The sequence below is a fragment of the Podarcis vaucheri genome (assembly GCF_965113315.1).
Source record: "Podarcis vaucheri genome assembly, chromosome: 7".
Classification (NCBI taxonomy): Eukaryota; Metazoa; Chordata; class Lepidosauria; order Squamata; family Lacertidae; genus Podarcis; species Podarcis vaucheri.
This window is the reverse complement of record NC_138765.1, coordinates 1,022,515-1,043,274: the sequence shown is the minus strand read 5'-3', so window position 1 is coordinate 1,043,274 and position 20,760 is coordinate 1,022,515. Positions and strand designations below refer to the sequence as shown.

Genomic DNA, 20,760 nt, shown 5'->3' with positions numbered 1-20,760 from the left:
CCCCACCGCGCCTTATAGCGGGCCAGGGGCGGGCGGGCGGGGCGGAGGGCGGCGTGGCGCCCCGCCCCACGGCGGGCCCGGACGGGGCGGAGGGCGGCCCCCCAGCGCCACCTCCCGGCCGGCCCCGTCCAGGACAGGCTGCGCGCCGCCAGGGAGACCCGAAGGCTCCGCGTCCCGTTGCGCCTGGAAGTCTCCAGCCAGATGCCTGGGAGAGGCTGCCCCGGACATGGAGGCTCCATGCACCCCCCCCCCAATATATTTATTTCCTCCATGCATTTGTCTTTTAAGGCTGCTGCCCATCATCTCCGGGCGAGGGATTCCGCAACAGGGAAGGGGCGTAAAAGACTTTTTGGCCCCTTGATTCCTTGGGTCCTTCTGAACTGGGAGCCCAGCCTTTGGGAAGCGGGTGGGGGGAGAAGCCGGGGTTAGAGTACAGTGGTACCTCGGGTTAAGTACTTAATTCGTTCCGGAGGTCCATTCTTAACCTGAAACTGTTCTTAACCTGAAGCACCACTTTAGCTAATGGGGCCTCCTGCTGCTGCCGCGCCGCCGGAGCAGGATTTCTGTTCTCATCCTGAAGCAAAGTTCCTAACCCGAGGTACTATTTCTGGGTTAGCGGAGTCTGTAACCTGAAGCGTATGTAACCTGAGGTACCACTGTAGAGGGCAGAGGATGATTTGGGGATGGGGGAGTGGGAAGGCGGTGAGACCACTCTAGGGCATGTGAGCGGGGGTCTCCGTGCTTTGCCCACCCCCACAATTGCTCACAGCAGCTGTGGGAAGCGAAAGAGGGGGGGGAGCAGCCTGGGAGGTGGGGGCCTCGTCCGGGAGAGGCGTGGGTCTCCCCGACCCACTTCTGAACCAGGCAGCTGGGCAGGAAGGAAGGGAGGGAGGAAGGAAGGAAGGAAGGAAGGAAGGAAGGAAGGAAGGAAGGAAGGAAGGAAGGAAGGAAGGAAGGAAGGAAGGAAGGAAGGAAGGAAGGAAGGAAGGAAGGAAGGGAGGGAGACGCGCAGCTCCTCTGCCTGTTCTCGTCCTTCTTGCCAACGTGACGCCCACGGGCTGCAGAGGGAAGCGGGGGGGGGGGGGCAGATGGGGCTCCTCAGCCGGGGACGGGAGAGCTGTTACAAAATTTCGGGGTGCACAAATAGCAGACACACGGCCCACAGAAAACCAACCCTTCAGATTTTGGGAAATATTCCCTAAGAAAACTACCCTTTTAGCACACAGAACAATCCCAAACAAGCCATCTTGGCTCTCTTCGTGACTCCAAATATTTCCTTAGAGCCCATTTAGGAGAAGGAAATAAAACTCGCATCCTAAACCTCGGCTGCCTTGTGGGATTTTACAGAAGAAGAAAAAGCTAAAGAATAAAAGCTGCACGAATCTGGAGTGGAGTCCCTGAGAGGGTGGGATGGCACCTTGCACTGCGACTACTGCGACTAATCTTATTATTATGTATAATATTTTTTATTGAATTTTCAATTTTACATTTCCAAATAAACATTTTACAAACTGAAATATCGAGTGGCGTCCTTTCTTCTCTTTCCATGGTTCATTTTACATATCATACATCCCTGATTATTTTACTATAACTATTCAAATCATTTCTTCACTTTTACATCCATCAGAAATTATTTACTCTGTTGATACTGCCAGCGTTTTGAGCTGCATAGGTATTTTCCATATATTCAATAAACGTTTTCCAATCTTCTTTAAACCTATGTTCTTCTTGCTCTCTTATTCTATATGTTAAATCTGCAAGTTGTGCATATTCTGTCACTTTAAGGTCAGCGGTTCAAATCCCTGTGATGGATTGAGCTCCCGTTGCTCGGTCCCTGCTCCTGCCAACCTAGCAGTTCGAAAGCACATCAAAGTGCAAGTAGATAAATAGGTACCACTCCAGCAGGAAGGTAAATGACATTTCCATGCGCTGCTCTGGTTCACCAGAAGCGGCTTAGTCCTGCTGGCCACATGACCCAGAAGCTGTACGCCGGCTCCCTCGGCCAGTAAAGCGAGATGAGCGCCGTAACCCCAGAGTCGGCCACGACTGGACCTAATGGTCAGGGGTCCCTTTACCTTTAACTTGTGCTAGCAAGTTCCTTTACTTAGCAGAGTTTACATTCCCCTTTTAAACACACAGCGGGTAGCTGGTTGCAGGCTTGTGTAAGCCTCTCACTATTACGCCCCTGGTAAGTTCCCTTATGTCCCTCTTAAAAGAATAAAAACACCACAATCGTATGTAAAATATATAAAAAAAGTTTACTCACATTCAATTCACAGTTGGATCCCTGAAGGCAGACTTAGTTGCAAAGGATATACATGTGGATCTATCCCATATGGGGTTAATCCCAGTGTCCTCTGGTGGCTGGAAGCCAACAGAGTATCTCTAGCTAAAAAGCTGCTCCAAGGATGGAGGAAGTCAAAGAGAGAGAGAGTGCTGCGTGCCTTGTCCTTTTGTTACCTGGACAGGTAAGGTCACGCCCACCTCTAGTCACATGCAAGAGGAAGGATGCTCCAGGCCAGGAGGAAACAGGAAGTTTTCGACTGGCTGGTCCAAACATTCCCCCGCATGTCCACTCTAGGAAAACAAGGAATGTTGTACTTGACTGCTTGTACATTGTCTGTCCATATTAACTCTCTTAATTGTGATTGCTTCAATGGGAGATAGCCATAAAGGTGTTTTTCTTTCCAGCAGATTTTTACATTTCTCAAAATTTATATATCTCAAAATATATTTGCAAATTTGGCAGAGCAAAGCCTCCTCTTTCTTTTGTCTCTATCATAATTTTATGTTTAATTCTTGGCTTTCCCCCCTCATATAAATTTTGAGATATCTTTTTTCCATTCTTTGAAGCAGTTTAAATTTTTCACGATTGGGATTGATTGGACTAAAAACAGCATCCTAGGCAATAAATTCATTTTAATAGCTGAAATTCTACCTAACAGGGAGAATTTCATTCTTCCTCATATCTCCAACTCTTTCTTAATCTCTTTCCACAATTTAATATAATTATTTTCAAATAGGATGAGATTTCTTACTGTCAGTCAAATTCCCAAATACCTAACTTTTTTGCCTATTTTTAGACCAGACATCCTTTCTTTAAAAAATGTCAACTGCTCATCCATGTTTTGAAACATTTTGGTTTTATCTGAATTTACTTTAAAACCTGCCACTTCTCCAAACCTTTTAATTTCTTCTAATGTATTTGGGAACACTCTCCAAAGGTTGTTCTAGTGTCAGCACCACATCGTCAGCAAATGTCCTTAATTTATAAACTCTACGTCCCACCTCAATACCTTTAATTTTCCTATTTCTCCTTATATTTCTAATGTCATAATAAACAACAGTGGAGACAGGGGACAGCCTTGTCTCGTTCCTTTTTGTATTTGGAATTTGTCTGAAAAAATATTATTTATTAATATATTTGTAGATTGATCTGTATAAAAGGTAAAGGGACCCCTGACCATTAGGTCCAGTCGTGACCGACTCTGGGGTTGCGGCGCTCATCTCGCTTTATTGGCCAAGGGAGCCGGCGTACAGATTGCTTTAATTCTTGCTAGGAAAGAATTACCTGTTTCCACTTTCTCTAAAACCTTGTTCACAAATGACCACAAAATATTGTCAAAAGCTTTCTCTGCATCTAAAAAAGATCAATGCAGCCTATTTTTCATTTCTTACTTCCAAATGCTCTATTAAATTAATTACATTTTTTGTATTGTCTTTCATTCTTCTAACGTCCAGCCCTGGGAATCAACACAACAGGCAGAAACTCCGAAGGGGCTTTTGGCATTTCCCTGACATTGTGGCGTAATTCTGGCATAATTCCTCTGAACCACAGACCAAAATCTTTAGGCCCAGCCAGCTCCCTCCCTCCCTCCCATGGTCCTTCTTATCCTATTGGGGGCAGGGGCCCCTCCCAGCTGAATTCCCCCCCCCTCTTCTGTTCAGTTATTCCTTTCATTTGCAAAAGAACTTTGTCCAAAGTGCTTTCCATAGAAGCAAAACATCATCAGAGGAAGGTGGAGAGGGAGGTGACCAAGAGGAGGAGGACACCAGGATTTGCCCCTGCCCCAAAACAGGACCTTCTAGCGCCAACTGCACCAGGGAAGGATGCTGACCCCTTGCTCTAGATACAGTTATTAGGATTTCATGGAGACCTCTTTGCTGATCGAAGCCACCTGGGAAAGATCTGTATCCCGAAAAGTGCTGGATTTACGTATAAGCTAAACAAGCTACAGTGGTACCTCTGGTTACAAACTTAATTCGTTCTGGAGGTCCGTTCTGAAGCTAAAACAGTTCTTAAGCTAAAACAGTGATTTCCGTTCACTTCCTGGGGCAAAGTTCGCAACCAAGAGCAGCTACTTCCGGGTTAGCGGAGCTCGTAATCTGAAGCGTTCATAACCAGAGGTACCACTGTATAGCTTAGTGCCCCACTCTCTTGGGGGGGCCCCTAAAAAAATTAAAGGAGGAAAAAACTGATGTACATTTCCAAAATATAAGATAAAAAACAAATAAAATAAAACATGCAGCAACAGTGTTTGGTGCTGCATAGGCTCCTATTTGTTATGTGCAAATAGCTGGAGATACCTATGAGGTCCATCAATGACCATATACTGTATATTCAGCACAAAAAACAGTGGCAATTTGTTGTTGACAAGGGACAGCTGGACATATCAAGGGCCCCATGACCTTCAGGAGTCGAGGGCCACATCAAACCTCAATCCGGCCCTGATCCCGAAATGTGAAATGTAAACAATCGAAACATATAAGCCAGGTGCCCTAATGGGAAGTCTGGAAGCAAGACTTTCCCATTACAGCCAGTCAGTCATGTCCCCCCACCCCGCCCCGTGGATCATGGCAGCTGGCCTTCAGGAGAATTGCTGCCTCCAAGGACCCTGGAGCCAAAGCTAGCAGTCATTGATAGCCTTCTCTTCCTCCCTGAATTTGTCCCACCCCACCCCACCCCAGTGGGCTGCCATCCCTGCATCCTGTGGCAGTTTAACTTCCTTTTCCTCAGCCCTGCTGGCATCCAGCTCCAACGTCCGACTCCGCTGCCTCCTGCGGTTCTGAGGGAGGGACAGCAACGGTCTTCTCCACTTTCTCCAGGCCACGCAGCAGCATTGTATGCTTGTGAAACATGGACCACTTATAAAGCCCATCTCCAACGCCTCAAAAGATTCCATCGACGGGGTCTCTGAAAAATTCTACACATCACTTGGGAAGACAGGCGAACTAATACAGTGGTACCTTGGGTTACAGACACTTCAGGTTACAGACTCTACTAACCCAGAAATAGTACCTTGGGTTCAGAACTTTGCTTCAGGATGAGAACAGAAATTGTGCTCCGGTGGCAGCGGGAGGCCCCATTAGCTAAAGTGGTGCTTCAGTTTAAGAACAGTTTCAGGTTAAGAACGGACCTCCAGAACGAATTAAGTTCTTAACCTGAGGTACCATTGTACCAGTGTACTGGAAGAGGCAAAGATCACCAGTGTCAAAGCAATGATTCTTCAACATCAACTTCGTTGGACTGGTCATGTTGGGCGGATGCCTGACGATCGTCTTCCAAAGTAACTCCTCTATTCCGAATTTAAGAATGGAAAGCATAATGCTGGTGGTCAACAAAAGAGGTTTAAAGACTCTCTCAAGGTAAATCTCTAAAAATGTGGTATAAACACCGACAACTGGGAAACACTGGCCTGCAAGTGCTCCAGTTGGAGAACAGCCTTCGTCAAAGGTGTCCTGGGCTTTGAAGACACTCGAACTCAGGACGCAAGGGAGAAACGTGCTAAGAGGAAGCCTCGCTTGGCAAATCCACACCGTGAACAACTCCCATCTGGAAACCAATGTCCCCACTGTGGAAGGACGTGGGGATCCAGAATTGGCCCCCAGAGTCACTTACAGACTCACTGTTAAAACCGTGTTTATGGAAGACAATCTTACCCAGCTATGAGGGATTGCCAGAGAAGGAGAAGAAAAATCGGACTCACCATAGCCAGACGGGAAGCCCACCTCCAAAGTGGAACATGACCCAGGCTGAAAAAAGAAACCGACAACCAGCATATCAATGAGGACTGCCATATTTCCGGAATTTCCCGGGCAGTGGCTCCACGGAGACGCCATAGTCTTTTCCCAAAGAGGGCCAGGTTGGATGAAGCGAAGGGCCGTGAGGACTGTCCAAAGGGCCAAGCCAAGTTGTTGAGCTTTTTGTCGGACTGAAGTTGTTGAGGATTTTGCCCCAGGAAATAAAGTGCCACAGGGGCCGGATTAAACCGACCGGCGGGCCGGATGAGGCCCCGGAAAGGAACTTTGGACGTGGCTGCCATCGTCTCTTGCGGACTGACTGTTAAGACCCTGTTCAGGGAAGACAATCTGCGAGGGATCGCGAAGAGGAAGAGGAGGAGGAAGAAGAAGGAGTAGTTCTCCGCTGCCCCCCCCCGCGTCCCCTTGCCGTTGTTTCCCCTCCGCCCCGCGCCGGCCCCACCGCCGGGACCCCGGAGTGCTGCTTCGGGGGGCGCCTTCTTCCCGTGGGGCAGCCCCCCCGCAGGACCCGAGGGCGCCGGACACGGGCCGGCAGCAGCCGGGGGGGCGCGGCCTGGCCAGGTGCAGGTGCGCCGAGGGGCGTGGCCGGCTCCCTCCCCTTGTGACGTGGGGGGCGGCGATTGGCGGCCCGGGCGCGGGGGCGGGGCTCACCTGCGGGGTCCGGGGGCGGCGGGCGCGACGTGCGCAGTTGGGGCTTCGCAGGCGGGCGGGCAGGATGGGGCGCAGCGCGGGACTGATCCTGATGGCCGCGATGGTGCTGGGCGCCGCCGCCGAGGCGCTGCCAGGTGAGGGGGGGGAGGGAGGGGGCGGGAATCACAGAAATAAATGGGGGGGGTCCTCTTTCTTTCTTTCTTTCTTTCTCTCTCTCTCTCTCTCTCTCTCTCTCTCTCTCTCCCCCCCCTCCCGATGTGTTTCTTTTTTTGGGGGGGGCCGTCAACTGCCGGCTTCCCTCCCCCCCGGAAGGGGGCGGGGCTTCTCTTCGGTCCCCTCCTCCCCCGCGAGGGACAATGGCTGCCCGATCCCTTGTCTTTTTGGGGGTGGGGGGTCCCATCCCTGGCCGGCCCCCCTCCGCCCTGGTCCTCTATGGGGCCCGTGCCTGGGAGGGGGTGGCCCCATTGGGGTGGGGGGAAGCCCCCCCGGGGGGAGGGAGGGGAAAGGCGGCGGCGCAGGTGAGCAGGTTCCCCTCCCCCCCCGGGAGGAGGAGGAGGAGGAGGAGGAGGAAGCAGCGCTCTCTCTGCCCAGGTGTCTTTGCCAAGCCCCCCCCCCCCGCGCGTGCCCCTTGTTCCTGGTTCAGTCCCTCGGTGCCAGGTGCGAATTCTGCCTGAGGCTTCTAGCCCTGGGCAGGGGCCGCCCCATAGAGGGCTGTGCCAGGGGACTGAGCTGCCCCCTCGCCCTGGGCTGCCCCCCAGATCGCGTCTGCTCTTAAAGTCGAGGAAGTTGCCTGTTTACAATCCTCATCATTTACGATCTCTCCATATCTGGCTGGGTTTGCCCCTCGTGGAGGGAGGAGTTGGGTCCCGCGTGTGGGAGCAAGAGCCGGATTGGCAGAGGCCGGGATGGCCCCATGGGCCTAGGGTTGTGCCCCCTGGCCCTCTTGCGCCACTTTGGGCATCGCCTGGGACAGGACTCCTGGCTGCTTTGGTTTTATTTCCGGAAAGCCCTTTCCTTGGTGCCACCCCGGGATGGGATTTTGAGGCTGTGCTCCCTGGACCCCAGATCACAGAGCTGGAGAGTTGCAGGGGACGCCAGAGGTCATCCAGTCCCACCCCCCGCAGCACAAGGCTGCGCCTGCGAGCCCCGAAACCTCCCTGCCCTGCTTCCTGGGACAAAGGAAACAGCCTTTCTGGGTCAGGCTCCCGGGCTGCCTCCGCCTCCTGAACTGGCCTGGCCGGGTGCAAAGGGAACCTGATCCGCAGGGCTGGGCAGCCAGTCTCAAACTGGTTCAGCCTGTTGGGGGTGAGGTCACCGCAGCCGCTCTCCCTGAATCACCAGGCCGGGGGGGGGGGGCTTCGCTCTCTGCCCCATGACTTCCTGGTGGGGAGGGGGCAGCCTTCCCTTTTATTATTATTATTATATTGATTAAGTTTGCATTTTATTACATTTCAAGAAATCCTTATTGTGCTCATTACATATTTGCTCAATGGAGGTTCGACTCCCCCCCCCCATATGGTTGCCAGAATTCATTCTTACTTCATATCATTTATACATTTTCCCATTTACGCTTCACTCCTTCCGTTAATCACAAATTTTAAAATTAAATAATAAAAGGTACAAATCCTTAACGTTGCAAGTTTTTTCTTGCAGCAGCCCTGCTAGTGGGGTATTGGTTATTCCTCTCATGTCCCGCTCACCTTCCTTAAACCTGCAAAAGAGCAGCACAGGACTACCCCCTTTTCTTAATTAAAAAAAATAAAAATCACATTTTCTTGCAATTGTATTTTTTACAAAAACAAATCCACAATAAAAAGGAAAAACTTTTACCATATCCATATATGAGATTCTCTGAATCTCGTGACTTACCCCCCTGCGTCTCATTACATTCTCCACATTTTTCATTCTCTAAATTGTCCATATCAGGGGTTTTTTTACCGTCTAGCCAGCGTTTTTATTTGATTACAATGGTCTCCTAAGTAAACTATAATTTGCCCCAGGTTGTTGTTTTTTTAAGTCCTTATCTTCTTGATTCCTGAGTCTCCCAGTCAGTTTTGCCATTTCAGCATAGTTTGGTTTTTAAAGAATCCAATTCTTTCAAGATAGAACACCATCACACTCCACGAATAAATCCTGGAACATCCCATCCTGACCCAGAAGGTGATTCTAAGGCAATACATGCGAATTCGCAACCGAACGATGCAAATTCCTCTCCCCGAACTACTGTTTGTACAGAAGGCGATAAACAATTTTAAGTTAGCTGAAAAGGTTTTCTGCCGTGAAGGGTGTCCTCTGATTTCCACTTCTTGGCCTTGCCACTTGCATCATGAAGCTGTGAGATTCAGTCACAGAAGAGTCTTTGTGCTTCAGCCCTCGGGCCAATTTCATTTTATGATCTGGTTTTTCCCCAAGTGCTTTTTTATGGCCAGGCTTTGTTGGGCCAGTTTGCCAGAGAACTTGAGCTCTTCTTGTTTTCATCCATAAGCCGCCTTGAGTTCCTGTCGGGGGAAATGGCGGAGTACAAATAAATATGTCAATAATAATCCTAAGAGACGCCCCCTAAATTCTTCCAGCATCTCCTAAGAAGAGGACTGATTAAAGTTTTAAGCTGTTAAATTAATATTGTCTCCTTGGACGTCGAGAGACATTTTGCCCAGTAATTGCTTTTATTCAGATTCTTTCTCTCCTCCTACATCCCCCTCCTTTATGACAGGCACATCCAGCTCCCAAGAGACTGCAATCTGCTCCCAGTATAAAAAAAACTGGCAGTGATCTACCCATTGTCCTTGCAAAGTGTTGTTGAGCTTTTAATGGGGTAGGGGGAATGCAAAAAATTGCTCACAACAGTGCGCCGCCGCCCCCCCCCATTCTGCGATGGGGGCGGACATTCTTTTTAAAATTCTTTTAAATTTTTTATTTTCAATGCAAAATTACAACAAAAATTACAAATATTGAATCCGAAAGAAAACAGTACAAACAAGAAAAAAAACAGAACACAAAAGAAAAAAGAACAACAAAAGCAACAACAAAAAACAAAAACACACATCTAGAAATACATAAAACCATATCATCATTCTAATCTGGTCATTATATACGTATATGGTGGGGACATTCTTTGTCCACTTGATTTACTCCCGAGATCAGTCAGGATCTACCTCTCGAGGGGTTGAACATGTCTTCTCTCAGAGGGTAACCCAACTGAGCTGAAGCCCTGGGACAGCTGCCCGGCGTGTAGAAGGGAGAATCTCCCAGATGTGGCCTCTGTGCAAAAGGACACCCCCCTCCGACTGCTTCGTATGGAGGAATAGACTCCCCTTGCCCCCCCCCGGGGGGCAGACTGGGGTCCCACCGTAGTTGAGGGCGACCCTCCTCCGGTCCTCCTTTCCCAGCAGGAGGACGGCTGTGCCTCTGCCCATGTGAAGAGTTCTGCCAGTGGTTGGGGAAAGTGCTCTTGAGGTTGCTGCTGCTGCTTTGCCACAAAGGGAGGAGGAGAGTTTTGCCTGGAGCGTCATCCTGGGGGCCGGGCTAAGGGAAGGCAGCCTGCGTATGCTCAGAGGCACACTTTCCCTCTCCTTGTGCCGCAGCATCCTGGGCAAAGCCTTGAACTCCGGCTCGCCCTTCTTTTATTATTGAGCTTTGATCTTTTAATAGCTAGGAATGTCATAAAAACAAACAGACTGTGAGCCTGAGAAGAGATTAACTCCAAAGGGCCGCCCAGGTCCACATTTAGATCTGCATTTAACTCCCAAGTTAGAGAGAAAGCAGAAAACTCCAGCAGCACAAACAGGAAGCAGATACTCTCTGGGTAGCTGTGCAAACTTGGCTTATCTGTGGGAGAAGCAAATGCGAATCGTCCGCCCCAAAATGTGGTTGACTCTTGTTTAAAAACAGCACCTTTCCTGTGGAGGCCGTGACTTTGGTTCACGGAGGGCTCCAGAAATGGGTGCAAGTTGGCCAATGGTGTTGGCTGTCGGGTGTCAGTTGGAGATGGGCAGTTGGAGCAGTCAGGGAAAGAGGGAGAGAGCAATATCTATCTATCTATCTATCTATCTATCTATCTATCTATCTATCTATCTATCTATCTGGATTAGCAAAAAGCCTTATATTCATTAAGTAGATTCCGTCAGGAAAAGAACAGAGTCTTGTGTCGCCTTTGAGACCGATGAATTTATCATGCTGTGACCCCCCCCCTTTGGGGCGCCAGGTCCCATGCTCCTTTTCCCTTCGCCCCTCTAGGTGGGGCAGGGAGCCCCCCTCTGCCTGAAATCCAGAGAGCCACTGCTGCCAGTCAGTGCAGGGAGCAAGGCGCACCGATGGTCTGACTCTGTGGGAGGCAGCTTCTGGTGTGGGTGGGGGTCCCCCTTCCCCACGAAAGAGACCCAGGAAAAGCAGCTTCTCTCGCACGGCTGCGCCTCCAGCTGTGCCATCATCCTGCAGCTTTGACTTTGTGACATCGCCGTCTGGGGGGAGAGCGTTTTCGGCCCTTGGTGGCAAACACCACAAATTCTCCGGTGGCCCTTTGGGCGGCGGAGCGGAGTTAATTGAAATCCCCGACCGCCTGGGAATGTCAGGCTCTGGCATCTCGCTCAGTGCGATGGAGACATCCTCTCCCCTGCTCAGGAGCAGCTGCTAGCAGAGTCTGCACCTCTGGGTCTGGAGCTGACCCCTTCCCTAGCGAAGAGGGTGCAGCTGCTTTGGAGCGCCCCCTGCCTGTGGGGTGCGCGTCCTGCCTCCTCTCCCTGGTGCCTCGTTTTGCTGCCGCGGGGTTGGAGTCAAGCCAAGTTCCTGGGCTGGAGAAGGAGGAAGTTTTTTCTCCTTCGCTTTGGCTGTTTCAAGGGCAGGTCGGACAAAGCAGGTTGCAGGCAACTTGCAGCGAAGAACACAAAAATTAAAAATTGCACCAACAAATAAGACGCTGCAGTGAATCACTACGAGAAATAGGATAGCAGCCGCTCCCAAAACTTTCAGGCCCTTCCTCATTTTTGGGGAAAATAAAGCTAAACCCAGTGAGCTTCCTGGCTGAAGCGGGGATCCGAACCCTGGTCTCTCCGGTCCTGCTCCATCACCCTCAGCCTCCCCCCTCCCCTCCCTGTGAGCCTCTGGATGTGTCCACTGAGCCTGCTGGCCCCTCTGCTTCCTTCCTTCCAGACGACTGCTACCTGCCCAAGGTGGTGGGCCGCTGCCGGGCTGCCTTCCCCCGCTGGTGGTTCAACGCCTCCAGCCAGGCCTGCCAGGAGTTCATCTACGGCGGCTGCCGGGGAAACGCCAACAATTTTGTCTCGGCCGACAAGTGTCGCCAGATCTGCGCTGCAGGTGAGTGGGGGCTGGGGGGGTTCTGGTGCAGGGGAATCGGCTGACTTTACGGAATTGCATTGGTTTTTTAAAATAATATTATTTATTAAGTTTTACATGACATTTAAATTCAAACACACCCATCACCTCCTCTCTCTTGGCTTCCCTCTGCCCTTCCATGGTTACCATTATCAACCCAATTTTCCATCTGCTTCTCTTATTTGATCTAGGAATATTATCCATTTTTCCATTTTATTTTTTTGTATATTACAAGCATTACTCTAACCCTGCCAAAGTTTTTAGTTGTTTACAACTAAAATTACCGTATTTTTCGCTCTATAACACGCACCTGACCATAACACGCACGTAGTTTTTAGAGGAGGAAAATCCGTAGGCATGCCACCCGTAGGCATTCCCTCCATAACACGCACAGACATTTCCCCTTACTTTTTAGGAGGAAAAAAGTGAGTGTTATGGTGCAAAAAATACGGTAATTGTATTAATTGTTATATGTGTATATATAATTAGATTTCTTACCCACTGTCCACCAAAAGATCCCAGGGCAGGTGGCAACAATATACAAATGAAAACAGCAGCAAATCATGAAACAAGGATATTAAAAATCAATTTGCTACAATCCATATGTAAAAATGTACAAACATTTAAAAACAATTCCACCAATAAGAACAGTTTAAACCAGGCGTTCTCAACCTCGGCCCTCCAGATGTTTCTGGCCTACAACTCCCATGATGCCTAGCTAGCAGGACCAGCGGTCAGGGATGATGGGAATTGTAGTCCCTAAACATCTGGAGGGCCGAGGTTGAGGAAGCCTGGCTTAAAAAATCGGTGCAATGGTTGTTTGCTTTATAAGCTGCTGTTTGTTATTACAGATTTTTTTTAACGCTAATATGAGCTGCTTAAACTCAACATTTGTTGTTGGGAAAGTGGAATACAAATATAAAATCAAATAAAATCTGAAATGGGGAGTCGGCGGACGCTGTTCAGCTCAGCACCAATACTTTGAATTGAGCTCGGAAACGTCCTGGGAGCCAATGTAGGTCTTTCAAGACCGGGGTTATATGGTCTCAGCGGCTGCTCCCAGTCACCAGTCTGGCTGCCACATTCTGGATTAGTTGTAATTTCCGCATGGCAGTAGTCCAAGCGAGAGATAACCAGAGCATGCACCACTCTGGCCAGACAGTCCGCGGGCAGGGAGGGTCTCATCCTGTGTGGAGCTAGGAGACAGCTGACATTGAATTGACCCATGCCAGATAGACAGGCAGAGAGACACACTTTATCTGTAAGCCGTGATGAGTCCCTGCTGGAGACAAAGGCAGGATAGGGATAAAGGCGGGATATACCGTATTTTCCCATGTATAAGACGCCCCCATGTATAAGACGCCCCTATTTTGGGGGACTCAAAATTAAGAAAATTTCCACTCTACACTATCCATGTATAAGATGGCCCCCAATTTTCAACATTATTTTATCAGAAAAAATCCTAGTCTTATACACGGAAAAGTACAGTAAATAAATACAACCACAACAACCACAATGATTTGCAAGCCCCCAGCTGGACTGGAGGTCCCATTAGAGATTCCCATTCAGGCAAGACCCAAATGAAACGGAGGACCTTTCTTCCAAAGTCTGCCAAGCGCCTCTGGTGAGGTGGACTTTCTGGCTTTATAATAATAAATAATAATTTATTATTTCTACCCCACCCTTCTGGCTAGGTTTACCCAGCCACTCTGGGTGGGTGGCTCCCAACAGAATATTAAAAATACAATAAAACATCACACATTGAAAACAGGGCTGCCTGCAGATGTCTTCTAAAAGTCAGATAGTTGCCTATCTCCTTGACATCTGAAGGGAGGACGTTCCACAGGGTGGGCGCCACCACCGAGAAGGCCCTCTGCCTGGTTCCCTGCAGCCTCACTTCTTGAAGGGAGGGAGCTGGCAGACGGCCCTCGGAGCCGGACCCCGGTGTCCTTCAGCCTCTCCTGCTTTTCACACATTGGGAGGAGAGCAGACTCGACGTCTCCCCCTTGCCAACCCCAGGAGATTGAAAAGATGATCTTTGCCTTTGCTGAAGAGCTGCTGTGTCCTGGAGGTCTCCCCCCGGGCTCAGGCCCACCTTGGGGGGTCTTGGCTGCGGCCGCCTGACACACTCTCTCTCGGCTTTCAGATGGCGGCCGGGGGGGCACAGAGGGAGAAGCAGCGGCACCCACCAGCAATGGTAAGGAGATGGGTGAGAAGGTCTCCGGGGGGGGGGAGCTCTGTGCCTGGCCCCTCCTTGCACAGGGAGACTCATGGCACCCTGCCCCCCAAAGAAGGATGGGTGGCCTTCCTCATACGGGCGTCCAGGAGTCTTCCGAAGGGTCCAGTGTTGGGTCTGAACTCTGGAGGAAGGGAAAGGAGATTGTTAGCCACTTCGAGACTCCTTAAGGGGAGGGCGCAGGTGGCGCTGTGGGTGAAACCACAGAGCCTAGGGCTTGCCGATCAGAAGGTTGGTGGTTTGAATCCCCGCAATGGTGTGAGCTCCCGTTTTTCAGTCCCTGCTCCTGCCAACCTAGCAGTTCGAAAGCACCTCAAAGTGCAAGTAGATAAATAGGTACCACTCCGGCAAGAAGGTAAACGGCGTTTCCGTGCGCTGCTCTGGTTCTCCAGAAGCGGCTTAGTCATGCTGGCCACATGACCTGGAAGCTGTACGCCGGCTCCCTCGGCCAATAAAGCGAGATGAGCGCCGCAACCCCAGAGTTGGCCATGACTGGACCTAACGGTCAGGGGTCCCTTTACCTAAGGGGAGTGGAAGGTGGGCTACCAAGTCCAAACTCTTCTTCTTCTGGAATGACTTTCTCTGCCTTCCCTCCCTGACAGCTGCCTCCAGATCCGGCCACCGCCATCTGCCAGGAGACGACCGAAAGGGCTTCCAAGGTAACCGGGTGGGGCGGGGGTGGCAGCTGAAGGGGGAGAGGGGGCTCCAGCCCCCCACCACTTCTGGCTTCTCTCCAAGGGCACCTCTGAGTCTCATTTTCTCTCCCCCCTCCAGAGTTTTGCGCTGCCCCCCCAGAGGTTGGGCGCTGCCGCGGAGCCTTCCCTCGCTGGCACTTTGACCTGGAGACCCGGACCTGCAAGATGTTCATCTTTGGCGGCTGCGGGGGCAACAAGAACAACTATGACTACGAGGAGCACTGTCTCCAGTGCGCCAGAGACGGGGGTAAGAAGGGGCAGGCTGGGTGCCCAGGCCAGACCCCCCCCCCAAGGGCTCGCATCCTTGCCCAGGGTGGGAGGGCAGGTTCCCCCCTCCCCCAAATCCAAGGAGATTTGGAAAAGTTCCAGAGACTCCTCACTCCCTTCTCTTTAAGACTTTTATTGATTTGTTAGCCAAGGGGAAAAGGGCAAACTTAACTAAAAGAGAAAAGGGAATCAAAAATTTAAACCACGGAAGCATCACACAAGGGCACAGATCCAGCGCTGCTCCAGAGTATGTTCCCTTAGCAAAGAATAAAGATTTATAGAAATAAGAGTGTTCTCCGCCTGGGAGTCTCATCCTAAAGGAGATTAGAGATTCTCCACTGTCTCAGGTGAGCCAGGTGTTTGTCCTGGTGGCTCTGAATGCGCCTCCGTGTTTGTCGAAGGCGTATCTTGTCCTGCCTTGTCACAGAGCAAGAAAACCGGTCGTTCGGGCTCTGCCCTTTCAATCCTATTAGTTCCAGGAGGGCCATTTGCCAATGCCTTGAATGTGGGCCGGCCGGTTTATTAAGACTCACGGTTTCCTGGATTTGGCAATGGGGGCCCCGGCTGCTGCTTCGAGGCGTTTTAGAAGTCAGCTCCTACATTTGCCTCTCCCCTCCAGAGACCTGCCAGGAAGGCCCCGATCCTGTCCTCACCAGGCCTCTATTTGGGCTGGGCTCTGAGGACTCACAACTCCCCGTGGCTTCTCCTGCTGGAGCATGGGGTGGTGGGTTGAATTTATATGCCGCTCTGTACCCGGAGGGCTCAGGGCAGCTCACGGAAAAGATCACAATATATAAAATCAAAATAAGAACAGTAACCCAATGATACCCCCCTCCAAAAGAGCCACATTTTAAAAGGATATCGGATGTCGATCAGGTCAACCAAAGGACTGGTTGAAAAGGAACATTTCTGCCGGGCCCCTAAAGGTGTATGATGAAGGCGCCAGGCGAACTTCCCTGGGGAGAGCATTCCACAGACGGGGAGCCACCTCAGAGAAGGCCCTGTTCTTGTGTTGCCACCCTCCACACCTCTCAAGGAGGAGGCACGCGAAGAAGGACCTCAGAAAATGTTCTCAGGGTCCGGGTGGGTCCATATGGAAAGAGGCGGTCCTGGAGGTATTGCGGTCCTGAGCCATTTAAGGCTTTAGAGGTCCAAACCAGCCCAGGACAGGGAGGCAGTGGGTGCTGCCCAGCCCCTTCTCACCCGCTGCCCTTTGTCCTGGAGGAGAGGGCTCTGGGGGGCTCCTGGGCACGAGGACCCTGCTCTGCCCCACAGCCAGAGGAAGGGATGCTTCTGAATGCTGGTCACGAGAAACCTCAGAAGGGGAGAGTGTTGCTCTGGTGCCCGGATCCTGCTTTGGGGTTCCCTATTGGAGCACCCAGGGCCTGATCCAGCCTCAGGGCTCCCCTTGCATTCTGACACGTCTCCCCACTTTTCAGAGTTAACGGAAGAGCCGCTGGAACCCAAACAGCACAGCCACCTCTTCCCGGACCCCATGATCCACTCCACCAGAGGTAGGTGCCTGGAGGGGGGAGTTGTGGGGGGCAGGGGGGGTCACAGCGCCAGGCCTCTGACTCTCCTGGAGGAGGCATGGGACTGGAGTGCTTGCCATTTAAACTCTACTCAGTATTGATCCAGAGCAGAACTCTGACATATAGTTAGCATATTAAAAACTTAAACACATTGCAAGATTCCAGAGGCAATTATATTTCAGCCAGCAGAGCTTTGCTGCTACTGAAGGCAAAGGAGCATAATGGTCACATATCCGATACATTCAAGATTTGCCCTGTCCAATTGCAGCAGACTTAACTTAAACTTACCATAACTTATAAGGGACGTGGGTGGTGCTGTGGTCTAAACCACAGAGCCTAGGGCTTGCCGATCAGAAGGTTGGCGGTTCGAATCCCCGCGACGGGGTGAGCTCCCGTTGCTCGGTCCCTGCTCCTGCCAACCTAGCAGTTCCAAAACACGTCAAAGTGCAAGTAGATAAATAGGTATCACTCTAGCAGGAAGGTACCGCTCTGGTGGGAAGGTAAACGGCGTTTCCGTGCGCTGCTCTGGTTCGCCAGAAGCGGCTTAGTCCTGCTGGCCACATGACCCGGAAGCTGTACGCCGGCTCCCTCAGCCAGTAAAGCGAGATGAGCACCACAACCCCAGAGTCAGCCACGACTGGACCTAATGGTCAGGGGTCCCTTTACCTTTACCATAACTTATGATAAGACTAAACCTTAAGCATACTATGTACAGAACCCCAGAAGGAAAAGAGATAGAATGAGAAAGTGAAATCCGGGCTCCTCCTGGCCTTACCATCATGGTTTGCATGCCCTTGACTGAAAGAGATAACAGGACCAGTTTAAACCGGCTGTATTCCTTTTCTGAAGGAATAGCCCAAACATCAGGAACCTTCTGCTTGCTTCTTTCAAACAGAGAAGCTTCCTGAACCCTCTTGAATTAATGAGAATAGGAAAGACCTCGACACATCAAGACTTTCTGTTCTAAGAAATGCAGAGGGACGGTGTTTGGGGGAGGCTCTGAAGTCCAGAGGAGATTTGCCAGGGGGGCTGGCGAAGCCTTTCCCCCCAGGGGTCTGTCGCTTGGGGGCATCTGCTCCTAGGCCGCCCCCCCCAGCTGGCAGGTTTCCTGGCTCCGCCTCCAGCCTCTCCCTGGGGCTTCCCATTTGGGGAAGGGGCCTCAAGAGCGGCAGTCAGAAGGGCCCCCCCAAAGGCAGAAATCGCCATGGAAGAGGCGACATCTCTTGGTTTCTCCTCCTGGGGGCCAAGAAGTCTCGGCTGCCACCAGTCATAGGTGTGTTCTCAGATCTCTTCAAATTCCTCGAGCTTTAATTTCCCTTCTGTTTCTGTTAATAGATCTCTTTATGTAGGCCATTTTCCTTCCCTATTTATTTGTTTCGTGGGGTTGCTTCTATTGGAGACAACCGCCATGGGTTTTTTTTGCTCTAATGAATCTTTATGTTTCTCCCACGCTTTGAAGAGTGATATCCTGATTATATGGTTATGAAATCCTTTGTGTTTTTTCCCTTTGTTATACCACAAATAAGCATGTCCTTCCAGATCTAACAGATCTGCATTTTCTAACTTAATCCAATCTCGGATCCGGGTAACGCAGGCAGCTTCATAATAACTTCCCCTGACGCTTTAACCCTTTCCCCTCCGCAGCGGTGGTGCTGGCGGTGCTTCTGGCCCTGATGGCGGCTGCCCTGCTGGGCTCCATGGTGCTCTTCCTGGTCAAGATCTGCCGGAGGAGCCCGCAGCTCAGCTTGGGGCCGGTCTGGAGCACCCTGGACGACAAGGAGTACCTGATGAGCAACGCCTACACCCTCTGAGCCCCAGGGGCAGGCAGGCTCCCTCTGGCCGGCTGGGGCTCCAGCTGCATGTAAATAATGGAGGCGAGGGGCTCTCCCCCCCCGCCCTACCCGCCCCCTCTCTGGGGCCAGCTTTGTAGAACACGCTTGGATCATAAATCTCTCCCAGGGAGAGGGCTCCTTTCTCATGATGTTGGTTGTCTCTCCAAGTTTGCTCGCCCCTTCTCTTCTAAGCACAGCCGCCGGGAGCAGGAACACGGTCGGGGGGCGGGGGGGGGCTCTATCTGGGAACCCACCTCCCCGGAAAGGTTACTTGGAGCATGGGGGAGGCCTGTGCCCCAAACATGGAAGGGAAGGGCGCCTGGCCAAATGCAAGAACCTAAGATACACGGCCTGCCCCTCTCCCCCCATTTATCACAGCCACCCTCCTCAATGCCAGTGCAAGTTGGGGGGGGCACCTCCCCACCCTTGGGATCCGCTGCTGTTCCCAGATTCCTGTGGGTCTGGTCTGTGGGAGATGCACAATGCAGGCGGTGAAGCCCATTCGTTACAGCGGGTGGTGGTTTTTTTTTGGGGGGGGGCACAACGCTGGAGTCCCTTACTCCATGAAGCTGTGACTCCTCACTGCAGGGTAGAGATGTGAAGGTAGAGAGGGAGAAATTGGCCAGGCGGGGGCCCTCTTCTCCCCCCCCCAGTGGTACGAAATTTTGCTTTGTAGGGCAGGGAGCGAAGCGTCTCCCCCTGAATATTCATTCCCCTGCCCCAGTCTTCACAGCACTGCTCCTGAGAGTTGGGGGGGGGCAGGTCAAAGTCTCTGTGGGGCCAGGAATGCCCTGCTTCTACCTGGGCGCAGTCTTTGCTGCAGGGAGCGGGCTGCGTTTTTGCGGACTTTGCCCTCTGTTTTATGGCCTCTTGCTGTGAGGGGGTGGGAAGGGACAGCGGCTGCTGTTTCTGCTTCCAGGGAGACTCCAGCCATTTCTCACACCCCAGACAGACCCCCCCCCGGGTGTCCCTGAGCCCCACAAGCCAAGTTTGGCCACAGGTGCTGTGCTCTGCCCAGAAGGGGTCTGGCCCTGGCCCTGCTCTCTGCAGAAAGACACTCCCCAGGCAGGCAGCATGACCCCCCCTTCAAGGCCTGCTTTGCTTTGGCCCCTTCCGCTCCCCCCTGAGCTGCTCCTGCCTTCTTCAAGGTTTCTGCTTTCTGTGTGTGTCCAACTCTGCTGGCTACGCCCTTTTGTTTTGGATCAGTTGAAGTGCGTTCTAGTTCCACATTTGCCGGAGAGGCCTTTCCTCTCTTTCTGAGCTGCTGCTGCTGCGGTCTTCCCCTCTTTCCACCTGCAGCTTTCCCATCCCTCCCTCCACCCTGGCCCCTTTCCTGGCCTTCACAGGTGTGCTTTCCAGGTGTCCCTGCCAGAGTCATTGCAGCAGGAGAAGCTTCAGGAGGGGGAAAAAATGGGAGGCAGCTTTTCAGTTTGGTCCCAAGTCCTCCTCTGTGGCCTTGAAATCCCCTTGTGCTTCTGGAAGTGGCTGCCCTGAACATGTCTGCATCTTCCAGATCTTTGGGGGACCATCAGGCTCCGGCGGGAGGAGCAGGCAGGCCACTTCCCTGAGAATGGTGGCTCCTCCCTGGGAGCTGAGGCTGCTGGCTCTCCTCCTTTGGAGAAAACGAGGAACGACTCCCCCTTATTCCCCCCCTCCCCTTGATGGGCAACCAGGGCGCCTCCCTCTGAGCAAAATCCGACTTGTGTGTAGCATTCAGTGGGTTTTTATACTTTTTTAAAAAATTGAAACTTGATTGCATCGAATCTTTTGGAATTGTTCTTTTAATTGCCTTTTTAAATCTGGAAGGTCTTTGAATAAAACAGATCAAACTCTTGCGGTGGTTGGAGTCGTCTTGTGCTGGACAGCCGGGGGGGGGGGGAGGTGTGTGTGCAGCTTTTTTTGGGGGGGGGAACCCCTGGCTCTTGAGAGGGAAGGGAAGGCAGAGAGGCGGCAACCCCTGCGCCCCACCTGGGGGAAAGCCTGAAAGCCTCGTCTCTCTCTCTGCATCCCCCCTAAGGACAAAGCCATTGGGGGGGGCAGCTGCCTGGGTGGCATTCCTGCTCCAGGCCTGTTCTGCGTGTTCCCCTGGGGTGACTCCTGTCGTGGAGAGGGGAGTCTAGCCCAGTAGACCTGAAGGAGCGTCTCCACCCCCATCGTTCAGCCCGGACACGGAGGTC

The 20,760-nt window shown here is 51.8% G+C and overlaps 1 protein-coding gene across 1 annotated transcript; it reads left to right on the top strand.

Annotated features, from left to right (window-relative positions):
- Window positions 1-6,698: 6,698 nt before the first annotated feature.
- On the top strand, window positions 6,699-19,984 carry SPINT2 (serine peptidase inhibitor, Kunitz type 2). The gene is made up of 7 exons (XM_082231345.1): window positions 6,699-6,824; window positions 11,839-12,003; window positions 14,168-14,218; window positions 14,860-14,916; window positions 15,032-15,199; window positions 16,659-16,733; window positions 18,396-19,984. The coding sequence occupies exons 1-7, from the start codon at window positions 6,755-6,757 to the stop codon at window positions 18,560-18,562; spliced, it is 753 nt and encodes a 250-aa protein (XP_082087471.1). The 5' UTR covers window positions 6,699-6,754; the 3' UTR covers window positions 18,563-19,984.
- The last annotated feature ends 776 nt before the right edge of the window (window positions 19,985-20,760 follow it).

What these genes read in the sequence shown, in the direction of transcription:
- SPINT2 (XM_082231345.1), top strand. Translation starts at nt 6,755, where the DNA reads ATGGGGCGCAGCGCGGGACTGATCCTGATGGCCGCGATGGTGCTGGGC. An exon ending in TCGCCAGATCTGCGCTGCAG is followed by an intron (nt 12,004 to 14,167) that starts GTGAGTGGGGGC and finishes CTCGGCTTTCAG; the next exon opens with ATGGCGGCCGGGGGGGCACA. An exon ending in CCAGTGCGCCAGAGACGGGG is followed by an intron (nt 15,200 to 16,658) that starts GTAAGAAGGGGC and finishes CCCACTTTTCAG; the next exon opens with AGTTAACGGAAGAGCCGCTG.